The sequence below is a fragment of the Lissotriton vulgaris genome, chromosome 9, assembly GCF_964263255.1.
Source record: "Lissotriton vulgaris chromosome 9, aLisVul1.2, whole genome shotgun sequence".
In the NCBI taxonomy this organism is placed as follows: domain Eukaryota; kingdom Metazoa; phylum Chordata; class Amphibia; order Caudata; family Salamandridae; genus Lissotriton; species Lissotriton vulgaris.
The window spans coordinates 1,122,801,474-1,122,826,300 of record NC_141697.1 but is presented as its reverse complement, the minus strand read 5'-3'; the positions used below and the strand labels follow the sequence as shown (position 1 = coordinate 1,122,826,300).

Sequence of the window (24,827 nt, the reverse complement as noted above, 5' to 3'; positions counted from 1 at the left end):
CCGGCCCGCCCGAGTAGCGGTGAGGAAACAATTTATATGCGGCAATGCGGACAGGAATTAAAATCAGGGGAGACAGTGTTAAAAATAAAATCAAAGGAAGAGACAAAATAGGGTAATTTAAAAAACGCTAAGAGCGTCCTGAAAACAAGCCGAGCTGCAATGATGAAAGCCTAAGCAGGGAGAGCCTACCTCCAGTCCTGCTTAAGTACTGCTCTCTACTGCTCTCGACAACAGCCTCTAGCCAGTCCACCTGACTGCTAGAGCGCAGGAGAATACAGCGCTTCCCCGAACCCTCCCAAGATGGCGCTCAACTAAATCCGAAGCGCGAGGGACCAGCCCGCCCGAGTAGCGGTGAGGAAACAATTTATATGCGGCAATGCGGACAGGAATTAAAATCAGGGGAGACAGTGTTAAAAATAAAATCAAAGGAAGAGACAAAACAGGGTAATTTAAAAAACGCTAAGAGTGTCCTGAAAGCAAGCCTAGCTGCAATTATGAAAGCCTAAGCAAGGAGAGCCTACCTCCAGTCCTGCTTAAGTACTGCTCTCTACTGCTCTCGACAACAGCCTCTAGCCAGTCTACCTGACTGCTAGAGCGCAGGAGAATACAGCGCTTGCCCGAACCCTCCCAAGATGGCGCTCAACTAAATCCGAAGCGCGAGGGACCGGCCCGCCCGAGTAGCGGTGAGGAAACAATTTATATGCAGAAATGCGGACAGGAATTAAAATCAGGGGAGACAGTGTTAAAAATAAAATCAAAGGAAGAGACAAAACAGGGTAATTTAAAAAAAAAGCTAAGAGCGTCCTGAAAGCAAGCCTAGCTACAATGATGAAAGCCTAACACTATCACATTACCTTGGCATTGTGTACAAGGCCCTCACGGTCATTGTGCAAATGTGTTTGTTATTACATCCATATGGTGACACAGATATCTGTGGAAAACAAACAATGGCAGTCTGATCACTATCTCGGCCCAAGGCAAGGATGCCTTTTTTCTGTATGTAACCTTTTGTTTCCATGTATAATTGGAGGAGACATTTCAGCTGACTTTGAGGGGTCCGTGCATGCTGAAGCTTTCGCCCAGCATCTGACTAACATCCCCACAAGGGGTGTGAAGTTTGTGACCAAGACTGGTACCTACCCACCAGGTATTGGAGTTGGATCATCCAGAAGGGTGTTTATTGGCAGAAGATACACATACACCCTAAACATGTAAGTTAGGGTTTACATAGTAGGAGTATGCTAGATCATTATATTGTTGCATATGCTTACATATATGCATTAGTTCAGCAAGATGATGGAACTCTTCATTTTGTTCACTGCCCTGATACTTTTGTCTGTTTTTGTCTATTGATCATTGTGGCACATATTTATTATACAAGAATCGCTACTCTACAATAAATATTGAAAACATATATTCTTTGTTATTATTCTGAGTGAAAGAGAGCATGTGTGCCTGAGTGAAATGTTCTCGGTCTGTCATCATGGTTCTTGAGGGAATAGGGTTGTCGTGTTCATTAGTTGCCAAAACGGTTTGCTCCTTGTCTAGGTGAGTGGGCTTATGGTGGCACTTTGAGCTAGCTGGTCTAAGGGACAACATACCCTGCGAGGGTGCATGGAATCAGTCTGGCAACAGCCTAAGTTTATGTCATTCACAAACTTGCGTTTCCTACTGATTAGAGGAAACTACATGACAGTAAAGAAAAAGGGGGCAAGGACACACCCCTGCCTAACCCACCTCTCCACTGAGAAAGGTGGAGTACATTCGCCCCTCAAGCAGTATCAGACTCTGGCTCTGCGACCTGTGTACAGGTCCCATAAAAAACATAATTTTGGGGTTTCTCTACTCCTAGATCTTTTAAGACGGACCATAGTTTGTCATGAATAACACAGTCAAATGCACTCGATAGGTACGCAAAAGCCAAAAACAAATGGCCTTTCCTACGAGTGTGTATTTTCCAATAAGCAGATTTAAATTTAACATGTGTATTTGTAAAGTGCACGTTCACCAGAGTGTAACTTGGCGCTAAATAGCAGATGTTTATTGTTAGCCAACTCAATGGTACTCATTTGTTCGACCTATAATGGATGAAAGGCCGAGTGGACCCGCTGGGATTAGAACCTGTGACCATGAGGTGCAACACAGGCTCCTAAAGTGCACACATTAGTCCACGAAGCCACCAGACCCAGACAATTAAAGCACAGCTCTTTTGTCCCTAGGCCTTTGTGAAAGCCATATTGTGTGTCTGATGGGATCCTGCTGCTTTCCATAAAGTGCTGCAATTTTTGCAGTATAATCCTGCCAACAACCTTTACCAGGGAGTCACGTAAGGAGATCAGGCAGTAGCAGGATGGATTTGCTTCAATAAATTAATAAGGGATTTGTAGAGTGCACTACTCACCCGTTAGGGTCACAAGGCGCTGGGGGGGGGAGGGTTTTGGGCAGCTCCGGTCATTTGAATTATCTTCGTTTTTATAAATCAGGGCAATTCTGACCAAGTGCACAGAAAACCTACACTGACACATGATTCCAGCACCACTGTTAAAATGGGTCCCAATGGTGCAATATTATCTTTAAAAAGATCAACAGGAATTCTGTCCAGGCCGGGAGCCTTGCTGCCCTTGCTGAGCATAAAAGCCCTACTCACTTCGTCAAGTGTGACTTGGTAGTAAATTAAGGCTTGAGGAGGGAGAATAGAAGCAGGGCCCAGGGACAACTTCCACTCAGCCTGGTCGAGCACCTCAGCCTCCCAATACACTCACCTTCTGTAGGACTTGACCAGCCTCCGGCTCTCAGCATCAACTCTCACAGGCATCCTGCAAGGGCATGCTGCATTGATGCCCTAGGCACAGCTTCAACCTAGAAGTGTCACACAGGATCTCTTCCCAGCGGCCCTACTTCCTGCTTCTTCTGCACTGGAACCGCAAAACATACCTAGCGCTGTGGCACATCCAGCACTGTAGCACTCCACCCACATTTGCAGTCCAAGTGCAACTGATGTATTCAATCATTTGGCAGCACAGATCAAGTGAAAGATCTGAGTTGCATCCGCCAAACCAAGTTCCACTTACCCGATCTGCACTTAGGCTGTCCCGTACTGCTGCTTCTTCCCTCTGCAACATTAATTTGAAATTAGGGAGCCACCACTGTAACAATCTGAGAGGTGAGGTAGTGACCATGTAGGCAACAAGATGAAGACCTAGCTGACCTCACTCCTAATGTCTGTGCTCCTCCTACAGAGGTTCTAGGAATGAATAGCTCAAACAACTCCCTCCCACCTCACCAGTGAATTGAATTGAATTGAATTGAATTGAATATTGATTTATATAGCGCGATTGCTGCCCAATGGGCGTCCAAGCGCTGGGCAATATGTTAATGTTAATATAAGGCAATAACATGAGTGCACAAAAATAACCGCCGATTTAGAGCTTTCTGCATTTACTTGCACTTTGTTGTCACACGCTGCTTGTTGGTAGTAATCCCTCAAGAAAATTGTATGCTAGTGCCACTAATGTCAGGAATGTACAATAATTTGATTATCTCTCATTTCATGCACTGATGTGGGACTTTTACTCCGCACCCTCTTGTATTGCATCCTGAAGGGTCAGCTATTCAGAATCTACGCAAACATCTGTAAGTAGACTGCATAGAAGCAAAATAGTACCACTAGTCTGCTCCTTGATCTTCAATTCAGGAATGCGTAAACATTTGTCTGCAGGCATTGCAGTGGCTTTCCTGCGCTCTCATTTGTGGTTGTCAAGTGACAATAACAACTGTCCACATGTCTTTCTATTAGAGTGGGGCTACAGATCATGGCAATACATCACTCAACCTCCATTAGGAGAATGCACTCAATGTTTCCTGTTTGTCAACCAGCCTCTTGTGTGCACATATCTTTTTTTGATTGCTAGTAAATAATTCTTGTAACTCTGTTGAGCTCATTGGACGTTTTGAAACACTATGTGCAGCATCATTTTAACAAACTATTCAATCAGCCAATTAAACAAACAATAATTCCCTATTTGCACATACACACTCTATACACATATATACACATACTCCCACATCAAAACAGACATGGCACACTCATCCTCGTTTACACTCAATATAAACACACTACCACAACATACAGCTGCTTCAGACACACATGTGGTGCAGCTGTCAGAGCCAATGTGGACAGTCCATGTTCTTTCACCTTCTTTAAGCACTTTGAACACATTGTTTTTAAATTATTATTTTGTAATCCATAAAGTGCAAAACTCAAATCCAGTTTTCAGTTCAATGTCCTTGAAGCCAGGTAGGGAGAGTGGATGTCATTTTTGGAGGAACCTCAATTTGATACATGTGGGTATTGGTGAAGTTCACATTTCCCACTCTACCATGCCTCCCTGCCCAGAAACACAAACAACATTGTGTTGGATCTTGTTGGAAGCCCTCAGATCAGCACGCTGGACACTGGCACCTTGGTAGACCTGCCTCTGCGCGGGACAATAATGCGTTCTTCCTCCTCCTCCTGTATCAGACCTCGTGCATATAGCTCAGCCTTTGTGCGATCTTTCTCTATGAAGAATGCAGTGGCAAGGAAGAAGGCCCCACCAATAACCCCAACAAAGGCGCTGAGCATTAGGGCATACTGCAGGCTGCGGAACTCCCAGAGGTAAGAAGTCGGCTTCCCCTTCCTGATCTGATCAGAGATCACTCCGATTAAATAGGGGCTGGTGATAGAATAGAAGATAGAAGATATAAGATAGAATAGAAGATAGAAGGGCAGTAGATTCTAAATACATTCTTATCTGGCGATAGCCCAACTAAAGAACATCCAACATCTTGGCTCAAATCAGCATTATACTCTTATAGCACATAATATGTCACACTGTATAGACCTGTACCTTTACCTTTTTTAGGGACGTACCTAGTTGTTTTAAAGCCCCTCATACACACACACTGCAGACCCTGTATCCGCTTGATACTGACCTCTGCTGTGTTAACAGGCCTGGATGTCTAATGATCTGATGTTAAATTTTTGTTTTTTAAAGTGATCCTTTTAGAAGTTCTGAAAATGCATGAGTAGTCAGGTGCCTGGTCATGACACTACAGGGTAGGCACCATGCTTATGTCTAGGACTGTAGTTAAAAAGTAAAGGCAGTGTACTTTTGTGGGAAAAAAATCCTTTTGTGTTGAGGGCTCTAGAAGAAAAAATTAAAGACATGGCAGAATTGTGATGTAGCATTTGTGGTAAGGATGCTTTGTTTTTTTCCATTTGTTTATTGAGTTTTAAAAAATACATAACAAGGCATAAAAGGAATACATTCATTCATCATATTCATATTTCCATATGCGTAGAATATCTGGTAGTCCAAGTGGAATACATCTCATTTGTCAGAACTGGGGGAGGAGAGAGAAATTGAGGAAAAATGGGGGCACCACTCAGCAAGGCAGTAATGAGTATAACAATATGTATGTTTTATGAGTATGCAGTTAAAGGTGATCATCTATGCTATTGCCTAACACCCCCATGTTTACAGGCGTTCATCTGACCTAATGATCTGGCATAGGGCCTAAAGCTGCTGCTTGCTCCTCATCGCTCATCTCAGCCTGTGCTCTAAGATAACCTTCTATGGGGCACCAGACGTCTTTGGGTGGGTCCATGCCGGCATCAGGTCCAAATATGCTGACAGCTGTTCTTGGCAGTAAGCTGTGTCACACTTTCAACCCTTCCTTTTTGGATTGGATGATCTGGCCCAATGCATTGCAATCTGTCATTTTGCTAATAGTAGCAGTCTTGCCTTTAGCCTTTCCACCCCGGGTGGGACATCCTTAACAGAACCCAATAGAGCAACGCATGACGAACGCTCAATCACACATTCTCCGATTTCTTCAATAGTGTTGAAGTTCACCAACAAGAAGTGCTATATTTCTGGACAGCTCCACACCAGGTGGGGGAAGTCTGCTGTGGGCACCGAGTGGTTCAAGCAGTGCAGGTCTTGTAGGAGGCCCATTCTATGTAGGCACGGTGGAGTGTGGTCAATACAATGTATGAATTTAAAATGTATGAGTCACAATCTATAATTAGGGTGGCGCAATCTAAAATGCGGGGAAAGGGCCCTAGAATGAGCGCAGCAGTATCTCTACTAGTCATCAGTGAAGGCAGCATTAGGATCTGTTTCCAATTCCTGTCTAGTGCGAAATTGGTGAGGAGAGAGTTTCTGTAGAATATCCATATTAAATAAGCAGGAGATAAGTAATAGGTTAAATATGTTTAATCCTTGAGGCAGTACTGCTAAGAGCAGGTCCAGTATCGGAATGAAGTGAATTCCAATTCTATTTGGAATCACAGCTAACTGAATGTCAAAAGTCAAAAAGTACACAGGGAAATTAAAGGAAAAAGGACAATAAAACAAAAATGCAAAAGCAATGTAACACATTTCTCCCCTTAGGAAAATAAACTAAGAACATTACACATAAGACTACTCAGTGTACAAAGGAGCATTTACATATTTAGCTACTTGTTTGGCATTCCAAACTTTACCATCTTGGGTAACAATGCTGTTGCGATTAACTCTTACAATTTTTGCGGGTCTCACAAATTTCGTTTCACCTTTAAGTAGAATACCTGGTTTGCGCATCCTGACCCACTCACCAACCACAAAATGGTTTGCCTTGAACAACGGGTATGACCCTCTGAACCTAAACCATGGAGAAAATTGTGGCACCTTCCTAGCATGCTCACTACCTCTTCGATATAAGGTAACGGATGGCAATCAACCAGCATGTTCGCATCAAGAGCTCTAATGTCAATGCATAACCTCAAAGATTTGCAGGTTGCGGGCAAATACAATCGGAGAAGCCCATTCCGATGACTCCACCTCTTTTTTAACACCTCCATCTAACATTTCCTGCAATCCTTTCCCCAACTCCTCCCACACATTAATGGGAACATTCCTAAACTTTTGTTTGACAGGAGATGCTCCATCTTTGAGCTTTATCAAATGGGTGAAACCTTTCAGTTTGCCTAAATTTTCAGAAAATACATCTGGAAAGTCATTTTCTATGAAATTGGCCTCTTTCCTGTCCTCAAACACCGTGACAGGTTCTTTGTTGCGGGGATTCAAAATTATACCAGATCTCCATTGGTCTCTCCAACCTAAAATGTTAACACCTTTTTGGGCAACATACAGTTTAATGAAAGCAGACCTCTCTTTGAATTTGACATCAGAAGCAACATAACCTATAAAGTCTATGGTAGACCCGTCAAATCCCTGGGCAGTAATGTCAGGGGGACACAGATCCTTGGAAGGTATTGTATTACTGAATTTTTCATTAAAGTAACTCTCTGTGACAATCGACCACGGGGATCCCGAATCCGGCATAAGTTCTAGGTCTTGGTTCTAAAAATAAACAACCCATATAGGTGAATTCAATGTTTCTCCTTCTAGAGAACAAAGATTTATGATCGAAACATCAATACATTTCTCATCAGAGTGTTCAACATCAGAAATATGAGAACACCTCACACAAGAGACTTCACTATTTTTACTGCAATCAACCTTACCTTTGTTAAAGGTTCTCTTTCTGTCATCCCTACATGCCTTGGCAAAGTGTCCTATTCTCCCACACTTAATACATTCTTTTCCTGTGGCTGGACCAATTTGAAAGAATCAACATGGCTGGAGATACCACACCTATAACATACTACATTCTTTTCACCACTTTTTCTTACATTAGGAACCTTACTGAGATTGCTCATGTCACAAACTTCATCAGCACACTTATTACTTTGGTCACCTTTGGAATTTACGTCCTCAATAGTCTTCATCCACTTTTCAGACTGTTCAAACGCGTTTGCAGTAGCTATACTATCATGTCAATTTTAACAATTATTTGGTCCCTAATCATCTCATCCGCAATAGAACCGAAATTACACAAAATCACAAGAGATCTGAGAGCAGTTAAGAGATCGTCAAACGACTCCTACTCCCTTTGTGAATGTGTATAAAATGTATATCTATCGAGAGCTATGCTGGTGGTGTGTCACTCTATGTTGACCTTGCAACCTACAATGCAGGGTGCATAATAATTAAATATGTAAAAGTAGAAAGTTCTTACAGTGATTAGCACCTACAGTCTATTTTCACTGTAAGAAGGCCCTGGTTGGTCTATAGGAGTAAAGGAAAGTGGGATTGGATCTAACTTTTACTGTGCCTGGATTGGTAACAGCTAGAACTACGATTAAACCACTCACTTTTATCATTTTTAATATCCCAACATAATAGTGAAGTAAAATGTTTACTAAATGTAAGGGAACAGTGATATATAGGGAATTGCCTTTTCCATGCCTTAAGCACCTGGAGGCTAATCTGCATTAGCTCTCCAGCAGTAGCACCATGGGTGATTAACCATGATGAGGTGTGAAAATTGCTCCCTGAACATAGACAGTGGCATGGGGAGGTGTTTCTCTTTCCCTGGCAGTTAGACCAGTTGGGTTAAACACAGAAACATAATTTACATCAAAGGGGCCTAAACTTGTCACAAGCAAATGTTAACTGTCACTTGGAAATGACCGGCTTTTGGGTTTTCAGTCTATCAGTCATTAAGCCCAGTAGAGGGACAGCTGTCCCCTACACTGGTTTGAAGTGACCACAGAGGAGTGGGCTGCTCATTACCCCCGTCATACCTCTGGTTGCGAACACAGGCTCTACAAAAGGGATGAAGAGTTTCCTCATCTTGGTTTTTGGGAGTGAGGGCATTGTGGGGTTGCTTGCAGTAGGGCAAATTTGAACTGCTGCAAATATGGGTAGGATAACCCCTGTTAACATTTATAGCCAGTGTCAAGCATAAATGTGGCAACCTCAAACACCTTCCTCAGAAAATTTTCTTGACCTGCAGAAGAATGGAACTGGACTTGCTCTCTTTTGTGGACAAGAAAGTGGATTCTAAGGGTCAGTTGGCTGACTTCCCATGTGGCTACAGGTTTACAAAAAGCTCCATGAGGCATTTTACTGAAGTGAAATTATCAGCGGACCAGTACCAACTGGACCTGACATGGACCCTGCTGATGGCTTATGCTGGAGTGGATCTTGATCCCCAAGTGCTATTCCTGGGAGCCTGGGAACCTGGCCTGTGTCTAACGGGACTATGAAAATCTGGGACTTTAGAAAATCTTTTGACTTCCAGACCTCTGAAGGGCCAGGACCAACCACCTTAGCCTATCTAACCAAGGCACCACCTCCATTGGCTAAGAATTCAAGTTACTCCACTTGTTGCTTCTTCACAGCAGTAAATCAAATTGAGTGGACCCTCTGTAACAAGGTGTCTGGCCTTGTGGAATCCACAATAGAATACAGCTGTAGACTTGCCCACTGAAGCATTCTGAGCTCCACAATTGGGACTAAGTCTGAAGGCAAAAATCTTGACCTCAGGAAAGGACCCAAAGTAGCTCACCGATGAGTGGACTGATCAGAGAGTGGATTTCCCTGGGCACGAAATTTAAAATTCTACTACTGTGCGCTTTTCCTGCCAAAATCAACAGCTACCACTGCTCCTCATCCAATGTCTAATTCCCTTCATTAGGACTTCCACGGATACAGACTGCTGATTTATGCCTCAGAAGGATTTTCATTTCCAAAAAAAAGACTAATTTAGAGTTCAGTGGTGGACTACTCAATCCAGAATGTGACGGATATTCAGTCTGCAGTATTGCAAGTGTCATTGTATATAATGCACTTGTAATACAATGCTTGTGATGGAGTATCCTGTCTGTCAAAATATCAATCATGCCCAAGGTGCCAAACGAAAATATCCAACTGAACCATACCTGGTTACTGTATCCGACCCAAGCTCCATCACTGTCAAACTCAAATTACGCAAAGATTCCCTCTATTTTTCTAATTCAATATACAATTTGCTTCACTTATTGTTTCAACTTTATTACTTTTGTGGTATGCTGGATAAACACTTACACACTGCTCCAAATTAATGTGTTCTGTGCCATAGCTACATTGAGTTGGGCTCAGATTAATTTAGTGACTTGTGTGTTCACTCTGATTGTTGCCTTTAGTGTGGTCAAAAGCTATTGTATACTTTTACATATCATAGCCACAATACAAGCAGCCTTATAAATGGTGTGATATTTATCACACCTCTTAAAATCTGACTCTACCAAGTCTGAATTTACCAGGTGGGATACCAGTCAATTATGGGGAATAACATATGGGTGTTGGTGCTTATTACAAACCTACATGTTCTGCTAAAATCCAGATGGTTTTTCCCCAATGAATAGCTACAGGTTGACCTGCTGATATTGATCACAAAACTGGTAGCTGCGATTGATTTGGTGACAGGAATTACCAAACATATTGTAATTAACCACACCACTTGTAATGATAAGCCTTAATTTATTGAATATATAGCACTGTGTATACATTACATCCAAAACAGAAATATGAATTCCACATTCTGGACTTCATTCTACTCTCTTGAGTTTGCATTTTAGTTGCATCTAAAAATAAAATATTATTGATATATATATATACAGCACAGAAAATGAAACAGAATCTGGAGCCCTGTGATACAGAATATCCAGCATTTATCTCTGAACGCACAATAAAGGAGACCATGGGGAGCATTGCCTGTGAAGACTGTTTCAAGTAAGTGCTTTCTTTCATTTTTTATGCAGTTGTTTGTGGAAATGTAACTATGTTGCCTAAGTTTATGTTCAGGGATGTGTAATTCTAGTTGTTATCTTGTAGAATGAGATATTTTAAACTTCTCTGGCACGATACCATATTTTATATTGTAGGGTTCGCTTCAAGGTTAGCTACTCTTTTTTTTACCAAGGCATGAACACAGTACTTGTTGTAAAACTTTGGTTTATTCAATATCTCCTTCAAGTATAATGTTTAAAGCTATTATGGGCAGAAAGTCATTCATTCGATCCCATCTAAGCACAAATGTACGGGGAGCATCCTTAATAGGCACACAGCAAAAAGAGTCACAAAGAGCATATGCTGAATGCTCAGTCAATAGAAGATGAAAACAGGTAATTTATTTATTTGTAATTCAACTATTTAATCCTAATCTTCAGATTCAAGGTTCTTCCCAAGTTTCAACTTTGTAATATTTTGAAGCTGGAATTGACTTTCAGCCTGGAAACGTGACAGAAATTATATGTCTGGTAAGTTCTTGTGTGTCAGGGCAGCATAATTCTGCAATGAGCCCAGCAGCAGCTTAACCCTCATTCGTGTGTCTGGACTAAGAGTCAACCCTATCAACATCTGCTTTATACTTTACAGATCACACTCTTTCAAGTGAAAAACCTTGAAGGTGCATATGAATAGGATTCCCTCTACTTTTTCTAGTTTGCCATAAGAAACGGTCTTCTAAAATGAGTGGTGTTCAGTTGTTATGATTTCTAAATAATCTCTGTGGCACTAGTTAAGGTGAGAAAAGCATTTGAGTTGTTTCTTCCATGATGAGATCTAAGAAGGAGGCCCAGTAGCTGTGACTTTTTTGAAAGAAGAGAAGCTATATTGTCCAGAGTAGGCAGTAAATTCATGGCTCAGTTGAAAGAATAAGGCCCAGATTACTAAGAACAGTGTGAAGTATGGCTTGAGGAAAGAGCCTTCCAAAAGCCACCAGCACCTTTATCCCAGATAACCCAGACCAAAACGTCAGCAACGTTGAGACATCTGCATCATGATGAGATGGTGAAAGACATGGCAAGGTCTGAGTGGGCTGCCGATCTTGAAAAGCTCCCTTGTCTGGCGCCCCTTTATGCACAAACTGTGAGCTAATGATTCGGTGTTCTAGGGCCACTAAAACTCTGGTGAACAGAAGCAAGGTGGGTAACTGAACACCAAATGACTTAGCAAGAATTGTGTCACCCTTCTTTACATGTCAGGAACTTTTTTTTGCATGTGCTTGTGAGGCTGCCTGCAAAGATATGGCATGCCTCGGCTTGGAATGAAAGTATAGAAGCATCAGGAATGGGCTGTGTATCTGCCTCACCAAATTAACAGCTTGATATAGAGTTTGGTGGGTAGGTTACTCCATCACAAACATGACCGATACCACATCATCCTTATTACAAGCCTAAGATTTCTTACAGGGTTGTGTGGGGTGATCAGAGAATGATTTATGGATGGACCAGTTTTCCAGTAGGCTTGGTGGGAAATACAGAGAGTCTTGAACTCGATTCTACGCCTCACTGGTAGCCAGTGTATGGTCCTCAGACTGACCTTTATTGAGAGACGCCGGGGGATTTGGAGAAGAGTCCGAGCCGCAGAATTCTGCACAACCTGGAGAATGGTAAGAGTAAGTTGGGGGGCACCTAGGTACAGGGCATTTCCGAAGTCCAGTCTGGATAGGACTAGGCCTTGAACCATTATTTTCCTCGCTTCGAAAGGTAGTAAGGGGAGGATCTTCCGAATTAGCCTGAGAAGGCCGAAACAGGTTGCCGAAAGTTTGGTGGCTTGGGCATTAAAGCTGAGGGTTTTATCGAGCCATATACCAAGGCTCTTGATTTTTTCCTTAGGTGAAGGAGGCGGACCTAGCGAGGGAGGCCAGAGTGATTTGAGAGCTAGTGGGGAGGGATTGCCTAAAAACATTAGCTCGGTTTTATCACCGTTCAATTTCAGGTATGACTGGGTCATCCAGTTTGAAACTTCTTCCAAGCAGGCCTTGAGGTTGTCTGGGTTTGTGTAGAGTTGGTTGAGGGAGACCACCAGCTGGGTGTCGTCCGCGTATGTAATGATTTTAATGCCGAATAGACGGACTACCTTAGCTAGTGGCCCCATGTAGACATTAAACAATGTGGGGCTCAAGGTCGAGCCCTGGGGGACGCCGCAAGGAAGAGACTTGCTTGGGGAGATGGAAGAACCCTCAAATACCTTAAAGAAACGGTCAGTAAGGAACGATTCAAGCCATGAAATGGCCGTGCCCGAGATCCCAATATTAGTAAGCCGTGAGAGAAGTGTGCTGTGGTTGACAATGTCGAAAGCGGCACTGAGGTCCAGGAAGATTATGGCCGCTGAACCTACCTGGTCCAAGATCTTTCGTGCCTCCTCCGTCACTGCCAGTAGCGCAGTTTCTGTTCCATGCCTGGGACGAAAGCCGGTTTGGGAGTCATCGAGTAGATGGTTCGATTCGATGAAATCTACCAGAGTGGCATTGGCAAATTTTTCCAGTACTTTGCTCATCCAAGGGAGCAGGGCAATGGGCCTGTAGTTTTTTAATTCGGACTGGTCGAGATTGTTTTTCTTTAAGAGGGCCCTAACCATCGCGCGTTTCATAAGAAGATGCCAAATCGATTGCTTCCACTAATGCTTGAGTCAAGTCATGTATAGTCCGACCTTTCACAAACCCCTTCTGATCACAATGCAGTAGATTGCCAGCTACCCCATTTAATCTCTCTGCTAACATCTTGGCAAGAATCTTATAGTCAAGATTCAGCAGAGAGATTGGCCTATAAGAATCACATTGTGCTGCTGGTTTAGAGGGCTTGAGAATACCAACTACAATTGCCTCATTCAATGACGGAGGGATATTCCCTCCTTCCCCAAAAATAAAAGAAAAGAGCCTGTGGAGCACGGGGACAATAACTGGCGCTAAGATCTTATTTAGTTCAGCTGGCAACCCGTCCGGGCCTGGCGCTTTACCTCTCTTGCCCGACTCCATTACATTGACCAATTCCTTCAATGCCTCATCCTCAATCCTCAACACTGCATATTGCCCGAGCCATGCTTGAATTGAGCTATCCTGCAGAGATAAATCTTCTTTATACACCTGGTCAAAATGATTAAAAAAATCTTCCTCAATATCTGTAGCATTTTCTGAGATCTCACCCATAGTACTGGACAAGACTCCATTGATCCTATTCCTGCTTTGTTCTTTTTTTGTTTTCCAGGCTAGGAGCTTCCCGCTAGCTTCCCCATATTCAACATGAGCAAGAGAAATGGCCTGCCAACGTTTCCTAACTCTAGCATCAAGAACCTCTTCTAATTGTAATTTACAAGCTAAAAGCTCTCACTGGGTACTTGATTCAAAGGATTGATTCTGAGCTAAAAGATCAAGTTCTAACTTGGTGATTTTTGCCTCAATTTCGGTTATCATAGCCCTATTTTTTTTTGCCTTGTAGATTGAATGGCAAAAATCATCCCCCTCAAATAGGATTTGTAAGAGTCCCATACGAGTTCAATTGATGCGGTTCCTAAATTTAGCTCAAAGAACCTCTCTGAGTCCTCTAACAGTTTTTTTACCACTTCATCCTCGAGCAAGACACTTCGATCCATGGTTCACCTTTTAGTACTCTGCTGACCAGAGAGTTTCAACACTAGAGAGACTGTCGAATGGTCTGAGAGGTGCCCTCCTAAATGCTTAACATCCTTCACAACACCCCATAGCTCATCTGCAATCAAGAAAAAGTCTATTATAGATTTGTGTCCTAGCTTCTTATTATGGAAAGTGTATTCCTTTTTAGTCCCCCATTTTTTCCTCCAAATATCCATCCAACCCATCTGGTGCATAGCATTCACCAGGAGAAATCTTGTGTTAGAGTTATATATGGATTTATCCTTATATGTTTTATCCATTTGGGGGTCGAGAACTAGATTAAAGTCTCCCGCTAGGATTAAAGGATCTTTAAAATCTAGTAGTTCTTCCAACATTTCTCTGAGCGGGAGGGGATCGTCCAAGTTTGGACCATAGTATCCAACAACTGTAAATTTATATGAATGATACTTAATCCTCGCTATGGCCCATCTACCCTTTTTATCAACTTTAGACTCTTCCACTATGAGAGCTGCATTCGTTTTAACCAAAATAGCAACCCCTCTTATAGTTACTTGCTGAGAGGTACATATAACATCCTGAATCCATTTTTTCCTCTTGCAAGCCTCCCTTAACTCTTTTTCTGTGGAGTGAGTCTCTTGGAGAATAAAATTCTGCTCAGGCGCATCTTTCAGGTACTGAAGTATCCTCTCCCTTCTATGCTTTACCCTCAGGCCATTTTGATTCAATGATAGGACCTTCAAATACAAATCCTGGGCTAAACTAGCCTGTGAATTTGCTTCCTTGATAGATGGTATATTCAATTAAATAACCTAAATTGGTGAATCAGACATTTTTTTTTATTTTTTACCCACTTGCTCCCCACCCAGTGCCCAGCTCCCATCCTCCTGATGCCCCCCGTCCACTGCCCCTCCCTAGTGCTCCCCTGGAGAACCCCTCTTCTTCTTCTTGGCCCTACTCTGGCCTTGAGGCTCCCTCTCCCGATATCCGGACGACATATTTACACTCAGAATACAAAAATAAACTTTTTTCCTTTTTTACCCTTTCTAATCTTTTCCCTGCACTCACTGCGCAGCCTGTACACCCAAGGCCAGAGAGTCAGAAAACAAAAGAAAAAGCAGAGGAAAAAAATGATATGAATATATGCAGGGGCATAAATGAAATATACGCAAAAATATAGGAAGAAGTTACCCCACCTCTAGCTCACGAACAGTTTCTGAGATCAGTTGCAGATAAGCTTCTGCTCCATCCACTCTTTTAAAGACCCTCATTTTGTTATTATACATAACCTTTAAGGATGCGGGAAATTTCAATTGTGCAGTTGCGCCCAGCTGCCTAAAGGGGTCTAATAGTTTCCCTAGATCCCACAGTCTTGATGCCGTAATTGAAGAGAGATCTGACCTGATCTGAAAGGTAATCCCCTCTGCTGATAGGGAGCTGCTTTTAAAGGCCCTGTTTAGAATCTCATCCTTTAAAGTATACGTCAGGAAATGTGTCAAAATCTTTCTTGGTCTAGTTTTGTTCGGATTTATTCTGAACGGGTCTCTGTGGACTCTCTGAATGTCTCTAATGGGGTCTTGTTCCGAGGCTTCCTCGCAGTAGCTTGCTTAATTAGTTTAACTACAAACTTAGTAATATTACTACCTTCCGCCCCTTCCGGAACTTTCAAAACACGAAATTGTTTCTCCTCTGGGCATTTTCAATAGATTCTAATTTTTCCTGATATCCCTGCTAATTAGTGCAACAGGTATGCCCAGATTTGGGTTTCATATTCTCTGTGTCATAGGAATCAAGTTTATGTAAATAGGCCTAGGCTCTTTGTGGAGTGGCCTACTGGGTTTGCAATGGACTGGAATGTGGCTCTGAGCAATTACCAGTGACTGAGATTAATACAGGCATTCCACTTATCACTGTTTTCTTTTCTTCAGTGTTAACCAATATATGATCAGGAAGAGGTGACGAGGGAGTTTGGGAGGATTTGATTAAGCCATATTTTAATCTAGAGTGTTGATATGGAGGGTGATCATCGTTAGTCGGTGTCCATGCTCTGCCAACTCTACAGTACTTGAGATTCTTCAGCGTTAACTTGCATATAGTTTACTGCTTTTAACCCATGTCTGTAACTTTCATGTATTCACCCCTTAAAAAGCAAGACATCTGTGATTCGTTTGAGGTCCCATAAGCAGCACAGATGTATGTCATGTGTTAACACATGATTAGACATCTACCTTCGTGTACATTTAAGCATCTCACAGAGCCACTGAAGTAATATACTTATTCAGCATCATAATGTAAACTACCTCCAGTCCTTCCTTGCAAAATGCAGGCAATTATTGTCTGTTAACTACTAAGACCTAGGAGACTGTCATCTGTTCAGTCTTACAAGTGGTCAATTATGGATTGGAGCAGCCTCCTATCTGTTCTGAGGCCAACAGTGATTATAACTCTAAATAAGCAGGTACAACTTAAAGACCTCATAGAGGTAATTTTATCTTTGACAGCATAATAGTTTAGAGGCCAAGTACAGGGAACCCTTGGAAATCTTAGTTTAGTTTCCAGCACAATTTTTATGAATGAAGGCTAGTACAAGTCTCTACTTGTTTCAAATGGATGAAGCATTTGGAAATATCCATGCAAAAAAGAAGTGCGGTCATCTCACTAATTCAACCATCCTATTATCCACAGGTAGCACTCCCATGATGCAACTCGAGTCACATCGTCGACTCTGGGTACAGTCCTAAATGTACTTTTCCACGATGTTGTCTGTGTACCTTTCTCACTACAATTTGTCCTTGGTTCCCAGACTTTCTCCTGTGTGAATTTTAACAACATTCCTTTATCAACTCTAGTCACACTATTGTAACTTTTTCCCTCCTTGCCTAACTAGTGATACAAAGACATTATTCTGCCTAAAAGAATGCTCCTTCATCTGCAATACAAAACGTGAAAAAAGAACAAATTCCACAGCACAAATGACTATTAATTCAAAAGCGAGAGTTTTCAGGAACTCGCAGTTCAGGTCTACAAATTTGAGATAACATAAGAATGCACCTTGTAAGGTTTACGAATTCACGTAACATTAATACAATTACAACTAATTAGGAAAAGATACATTTAATAAGCGCATTTAATACATGAGTAATTATCAGCTTCACAACACAAACTCTTAATGCTATCATTTGGCTAGTTGGATTCATTTTCCACGTTAATTCTCCATGTTGCTCATCAATGGCCTACAATACGTCACACCATGGGTCTCCAAACTTTTCTCTAATAAGAGCTACTTATGTTCAAAGAATATCATCCCAAGCTACTGTTATTACTATTGTAATAGTGAGCATATTAGACAAGTTTACATTAATTACCAACCCATGCAAGATCATCAGTAATGATCAAATTGGTGCCACAGACTGGTTTGCTATCGTAATGTAAAAAAAAAAAGGCTGTATCAATTAGGAATGTCTCTCTCTACATGGGGGTGGTGTGACAGAAGCACAAATGGCCAAACCATGCGTGCCTCTACAATGCATCCGGAACCACAAATACTTCTTAACCACGCATGCCTTTACCATGCATTTTCGTGGTATAGGCATGATTGGTAATGGGATATATGTGGTTACGTTTGCCAATACCTCGACCACCCCTCCTGCCTTAATCCCTAACATACTATCTCCCCACACCCCTACCCTGAGGCCTAAAACCTAACTACCCCTACCCCTACCTCCACCCTGTGGCCTAAAACCCTTCACCTTTAAAAACAACACTGACCCCCCTCACCCTGAGCCCTAAACCCTACCCGTACCCTCTAAACCCCCGCAAACCCAGCCCTAGCGGTTAAAATTACCCCCACCCCTTTCACCCCTCTGAGCCTGAAAAACCTTCCAAAAATTACCTAAACCCCCTCCCTCACCCTAAAGCCTAAAACCCTTCCCACATTAGAAAAATGAGCCCCTACCCCCTCACCCTGAACCCTAAAACCTACCCTTACCCCTAATCCTCCCCAAATCCAGCCCCAAGGCTTAAAATGACCCCGTCCCCGCCCTGAGCCTTAAAATCCTTCCAAAAATAACCCTGACCCCGGCTCTGAGCCCTAAAACCGTTCCAGACAATTGCACTGACCCCCACCCTATGTTGAGCCCTAAAAACTTTCCACAAATTATCTTGTTGATGCTGCATGATATATCACTCAAATATCAGCTTTGAATTTATTTCATAAAGTTCTCAAATCATCAGCTTACGAGTCCTCGGAAATGTGCACATTTGGATCTCAAATACACTCTTTTCAATTTCATTTTACATATATTATTTCAACCTAGTAAAAGCTTCTAATTTAGTACTCTGTGCTGCACACAGGAGAGCTACTTGTAGGTAGCTAGAGAGCTACCAGTAGCTCACGAGCTACTCACTGGAGAAGCCTGCATCACACAATGAGGTTAACACTTTTTACAATTCTAACACTTAATGTTAGTACAGTAGATAATTATATGTGGTTATGCTTTACATGTGACTATGGTGCACCCCCTAAAATGAGATTTCCACTCTATCAGTTCCCCCCTCTGATGATGTTGAGTCATCATTAAACACTCCAAATTTCCCTGCAGAGTAGGCCGATCTAAACAGATGTTGTAGCTAACCTCCTGTTTCTGAGCGCCTCTAATTGCTTCAAATTCTCATAGTGACTGTCCTGCAGTCTCTCCATCCTTCTCACTCTTTCCCTTAAGGAGTTTTCAGCATGTCTCACCTTGTACCACTTATATGCCCATAACACCCCTACCAAGAAAATTTTACAGATTATAGCAATTATTATTGACTTCAAGATGTATCCAAATATTCCACTTCCTAGATTTGCAAACCAATTCCCCAATGCACCAAATCCATTTCCAATCCTATCCCCAGGCTCCTTCTGCTGCCAGAACTTGTATCTCTTGTTGTATATCAGTGATGTTGTTAATACATCCTTCAGATCTTTACTTCTATCAGGCATATAAGTACAACACTGTTGGACCATCACACACACTCTGTCCCACAAATACCATATCATATGTACTCACAACTTGACACAAGCATGATTATGACTAAGCTTGATTATGATTCACCCCTACAAATGAAATGAGATTTCCTCAGAGTTATAGAGGCAATGAATTCCACATTTTAGGTTCTCATTTCGGAAAATGCCCTGTTAACATAAGACAAAGTCTAGATTTCAGTATCTGTAGGAGAAATTGATTTCCACATTGCAGGCTTTGGGTGGTGCATAGGAGAACATAGCTGCAGCATATTGGGGACTTTGATCTGTGGCTTTATGATGGATAGACATTGATTTGAAGATGTCTCTACTCCAGATGGAAGACAATGTGGTGACTTCAAGAAGTGTGTTAAGTGGTCACGCTTTAGGCAGATCCGACCAAGCGTGCTGATACATTCTTCACAAGCTGAAGACATTCGGAGCAGTTTAATAGGGCAAGCAAGTGAGTAACAAGTGTGTTAACAATAGGTAATGTGCTCACAAAAGGTTTTTTTTTGTTCAGGGAAATTACTAGGTGCTCTGCTAACAGCAGACGCAATGGTTAGAACATAGAAAGGTCGAGGTGTGGTGCAACTGGGTGAGGGGATAAGCCCTATAACGCCCAATTCGGTGATGGAAACTTCCAACACAATGTGAAATTTCAACAAGATACCCATGCACACAACAATTGAGTATAAAATAGTGTGTCAGTGTAGACACATATACACTTGAAAACAAAGCCATCAAAAAATACAATGGGTTTCCTGTGTAGTTTGGCAACCTTAGACGTGGTAGCTCTTTATACGAGCATCAGTCCAGATCTGGAGAGGTGCGCAATCATACAACTACTACACAACACTATGTGGCAACACACGAACATGTTGATTCCCATGATGGAGATAATTTTGAGAAACTACTTCTTCATATTTGACAAGGTTTGGCATAGACAAACAACATGAGTGGCTATGGGATCCAAGTTTTTACTCTCATTTGCAAATCTTTTTATGGGTACTCTAGAAGCAGATCTAATCTGGGGACCCAGGGGGGCACAATTTATCGACTCTATAATATTCTGGGGTCGGTATATTGATGATTGCATCATCCTTTGGTCTGGAACCCAAGAACACCTACAAGAATTCTTTACACATCTCAACACTAACACATGGGAATTGAGGTTCACCATGGAATCGAGCAGAACGAAAGTTGAATTTCTTGATGTAGAACTTTATGTCAAACAGGACACTCTGCAGAGCAGGCTCCTTAGGAAGAAAACTGCATGCAACGCACTCTTGCACGCCACTAGCTCACATCTCCCACACCAGATACAGGCCATACCCTATGGGGAATACTAAAGGGTAAGGAGAAACTGTAGCGAGGATACTGAATTTGGTAAATGCCTCTTGGATATGAAGGAGAGGTTCTCCAAAAGGGGATATTCGGCAACCACACTTCAAAAAGCTGAAAGCAGACTCAAGAAAGTGAAGAGGGATGACACACTGAGGTCACATGTTTGCACACAACTGCAAGAAAAATCCTTACGAATGATCACTGATTTCAATGACCTGCACCATCAAATTCGCCGAAGCTTCACGAAGCATTAGGGTATCTTACAGGCAGACAAAGCCATTCAGGAACACATTTCCGATCATCCACACATTACTTTCGGAAGGGGTAGGACCTTGAGAAACAGGTTGAGCCCCGTGATACCGGGCAGCGTCATGAGCTCCACTTGGCTAACACAACACAACCTTGGCTTCTGAAAATGTGATTTCTGTTCGATATGCAGATGGGCACAAGACAATTCACCAGTGCGAACGGACACAGATAAGATATCAAAATGAACATTAACTGTACAACACGATTTGTTATATACATCATTGAATGTATTTGTGGTAAATTATATGTGAGCAGTACTATTAGACCCCTAAAGGACAGGATTACCAAACACATGAGGGCTGTTCACAAACAAGACCCCAAATATCCGGTTGCACGGCATGCGGCTGCATGCAAGGCACAGGATACTGAAAAAAAGGTTGTTTTCTTTGACATTCACACAATACAACCCAACGTATGGGGGGGCAACAGAGAAGTTAGGTTGAGACGCACAGAAGCAATGTGGATAATGTGTCTCCGTACAGTAGAACAGGGTCTTAACTATGACCATGAGCTACAATATTTTCTGGGCGATTAAAATCACTACCCATTGCAATCCTCAGATAACATACACAACCTCTGTTTTCATATGACCTCACCCCAACTGTAGGATATATATTCACACTAAGGCTGTGCGTAATTGATTACTAATGTTACGATGCATAAACATCTTTCTTTTAATATGAACTCAATATGATGGATTGCCTACAAATGTCACTGATGCATGTGTGTTGTGCATATTATAAGCACATTAAGATCAATTACTTACAAATGCCAATGAGTATAAGTGCCTTTGCACGAACATGAAAAACAACATGAGGGATTGAGTACTAATGTCTACAAATAAAAATGCCCTGTATAAAATAAGATACCATTAGGCAGTCCAGGAGCGTCCTCCTCTTTTGAGACTGCTTTGCTCCTTCTGACTAATATTCTACTATCTTGACATGATTGGCCTGGATCACTGACAAAATATCGATGTCAAAAATATCGAGTTAAAAATATAGAATGCCAAAATATCGACTTCCTATCTCCACACAGGTAAGTACAAAAATATTGAATCAAAAATATTGATGTAAAAAATATAGATAGTCAAAATATCTACTTTTTTATATAGTTAAAAATTATTTTAAATTAATGAAATAATAAATATAACTAACTTAAAAATACTTAAAATACTTAAATAACATTAAAACTAATAGATAATGAATATAATAAAATAATGTATATATATATATATATATATATATATATATATATATATATATATATATATATATATACATAGAATTAATAATAAAATATACAATATATTTACCATAGGATAGCGAGAGGGTTAAATTTACTATTACCACTCCAGTGTGTGCAACAGTAGAAACAACATTGGATAGCGTAGCAGTAAACATTACTATTCCCACTCCAGTGAGTGCAACAGTAGGGAAAGCGTTGGATAGGGTAGGGGTAAAAATTACTATTCCCACTCCAGAGAGTGCAACAGTAGGGAAAGCGTTGCATAGCGTAGGGATAACAATTACTATTCCCACTCCACAGAGTGAAACAGTAGGGAAAGCGTTGGATAGCGTAGGCATAAAAATTACTATTCCCACTCCAGTGAGTGCAACAGTAGGGAAAACGTTAGATAGCGGGAGGGTAAAAATGACTATTCCCACTCCAGAGAGTGCAAGAGTAGGGAAAGTGTTGGATAGCGGGAGGTTAAAAATTACTATTCCCACTCCAGTGAGTGCAACAGTAGGGAAAGCGTTGGATAGCGTAGAGGTTAAAATTACTATTCCCACTCCAATGAGTGCAACAGTAGGGAAAGCGTTGGATAGCGGGAGAGTAAAAATTACTATTCCCACTCCAATGAATGCAACAGTAGGGAAAACGTTGATAGCGTAGTGGTAAAAATTACTATTCCCACTCCAGAGAGTGCAACAGTAGGGAAAACCTTGGATACCGTAGGGGTGAAAATTACTATTCCCACTCCAGTCAGTGCAACAGTAGGGAAAACATTGGATAGCGTAGGGGTTAAAATTACTATTCCCACTCCAATGAGTGCAACATTAGGGAGAGCGTTGGATAGCGGGAGAGTAAAAATTACTATTCCCACTCCAATGAGTGCAACAGTAGGGAAAACGTTGATAGCGTAGTGGTAAAAATTACTATTCCCACTCCAGAGAGTGCAACAGTAGGGAAAACCTTGGCTACCGTAGGGGTGAAAATTACTATTCCCACTCCAGTGAGTGCAACAGTAGGGAAAACGTTGGATAGCGTAGGGGTAAAAATTACTATTCCCACTCCAGTGAGTGCAACAGTGGGGAAAATGCTGGATAGATTAGGGGTTAAAATTACTATTCCAACTCCAGAGAGTGCAACAGTAGGGAAAGCATTGGATAGCGTAAGGATAAAAATTACTATTCCCACTCCAAAGAGTTCAACAGTAAGGAAAGTGTTGGATAGTGTAGGGGTAAAAATTACTATTTCCACTCCATAGAGTGCAACAGTAGGGAACGTATATACTTCATATATGAATGAAAATTCATCAAATATTATTACCAATTAATTTTTTTTAATAATTATTAGTTTTTTATAATACATTTCAACAAAAATAACCAATAAATTAATTAAAAAAATTAATTATTTATAATTAAATTACTTCCCACCCTATTCCCCAATAAACCCACAACCCACAACTGAAAATAAATAATACAATTAACATGATTAACATTTAATCAATTATTTAAAATTAATGACCAATTCTTTTTTAATTACTTACCAATAATTAATTAACAATGAATTACCAATTTTATTTTAATTAATTACCAATTAATCAATTAATTACAATTAATTACCAATTACATTTTAATTAATTACCAATTAATAATTAATTTCCAATTAATTCAAAATAAATACCAATAAATAAATTAACATATTTAATTAATTTTAATTAAATTACTTCCCACCCTATTCCCCTATAAACTCACAACCCGCAACAGAAAATAAATTAATATATTTAACATAATTATCAATTAACCAATTAAATATAATTAATTACCAAAGTTTTTAAAAATGATTTACCAATGAATAATTAATTAACAATTAATTAAAAATAAATACCAATAAACACATTAACATATTTAATTAATTATAATTAAATTACTTCCCACCCTATTCCCCTATAAACTCACAACCCACCACAGAAAATAAATTAATATATTTAACATAATTATCAATTAATCAAGTAATTAAAATGAATTACCAATTACATTTTAATTAATTACCAATTATAAATTAAATAACAATTCAAAATAAATCCCAATAAATAAATTGACATATTTAATTATTTTTAATTAAATTACTTCCCACCCTATCCCCCTATAAACCCACAACCCGCTACTAATTTATATTACGCAAAAATAAAATACCATAAAATTAATTAATTTAAATAAATTATAAAAATATATATACTTTTCACACATATAGTAACATAAAAAACACTTTAAAAAATTGATATTAACTTACTTACCTCTAATTCGATATTTTTGTTGTCTATATTCTGTCCATTCGATATTTTGTCCATTCTATATTTTGGAATCGATATTAATGCTATTCTAGTCGATATTTTTGTAGTCTATATTCTGTCCAGTCGATATTGTGTCCATTCTATATTTTTGAATCGATATTAATGTAATTTGAAATAAAAAAACTCTATATTTTGACTCTATACCGATTGGCCTCACAACTTGCCTACAAATGTGACTTGACTTTTTTGTCTTATAATTTCTTACTTTGTTTAACACTTTGGCTGCTAGCGATATTTTCCTTCTGCGCTGCATTCCCATATTTACCATTGTTCATGACGAGCTCAGCTCGTCATCAGCAC

General features: G+C 40.6%; 1 protein-coding gene across 2 annotated transcripts in view; it reads left to right on the top strand.

Annotated features, from left to right (window-relative positions):
- Positions 1–24,827, top strand: part of CACNA2D3 (calcium voltage-gated channel auxiliary subunit alpha2delta 3) — a 2,559,454-nt gene that overhangs the window by 2,503,946 nt on the left and 30,681 nt on the right. For both annotated transcript variants that reach the window (XM_086939135.1, XM_086939136.1), the window contains one exon: positions 10,535–10,646. In XM_086939135.1, coding sequence (XP_086795261.1) covers positions 10,535–10,646 — 112 coding nt within the window. The remainder of the gene's footprint in view (positions 1–10,534; positions 10,647–24,827) is intronic.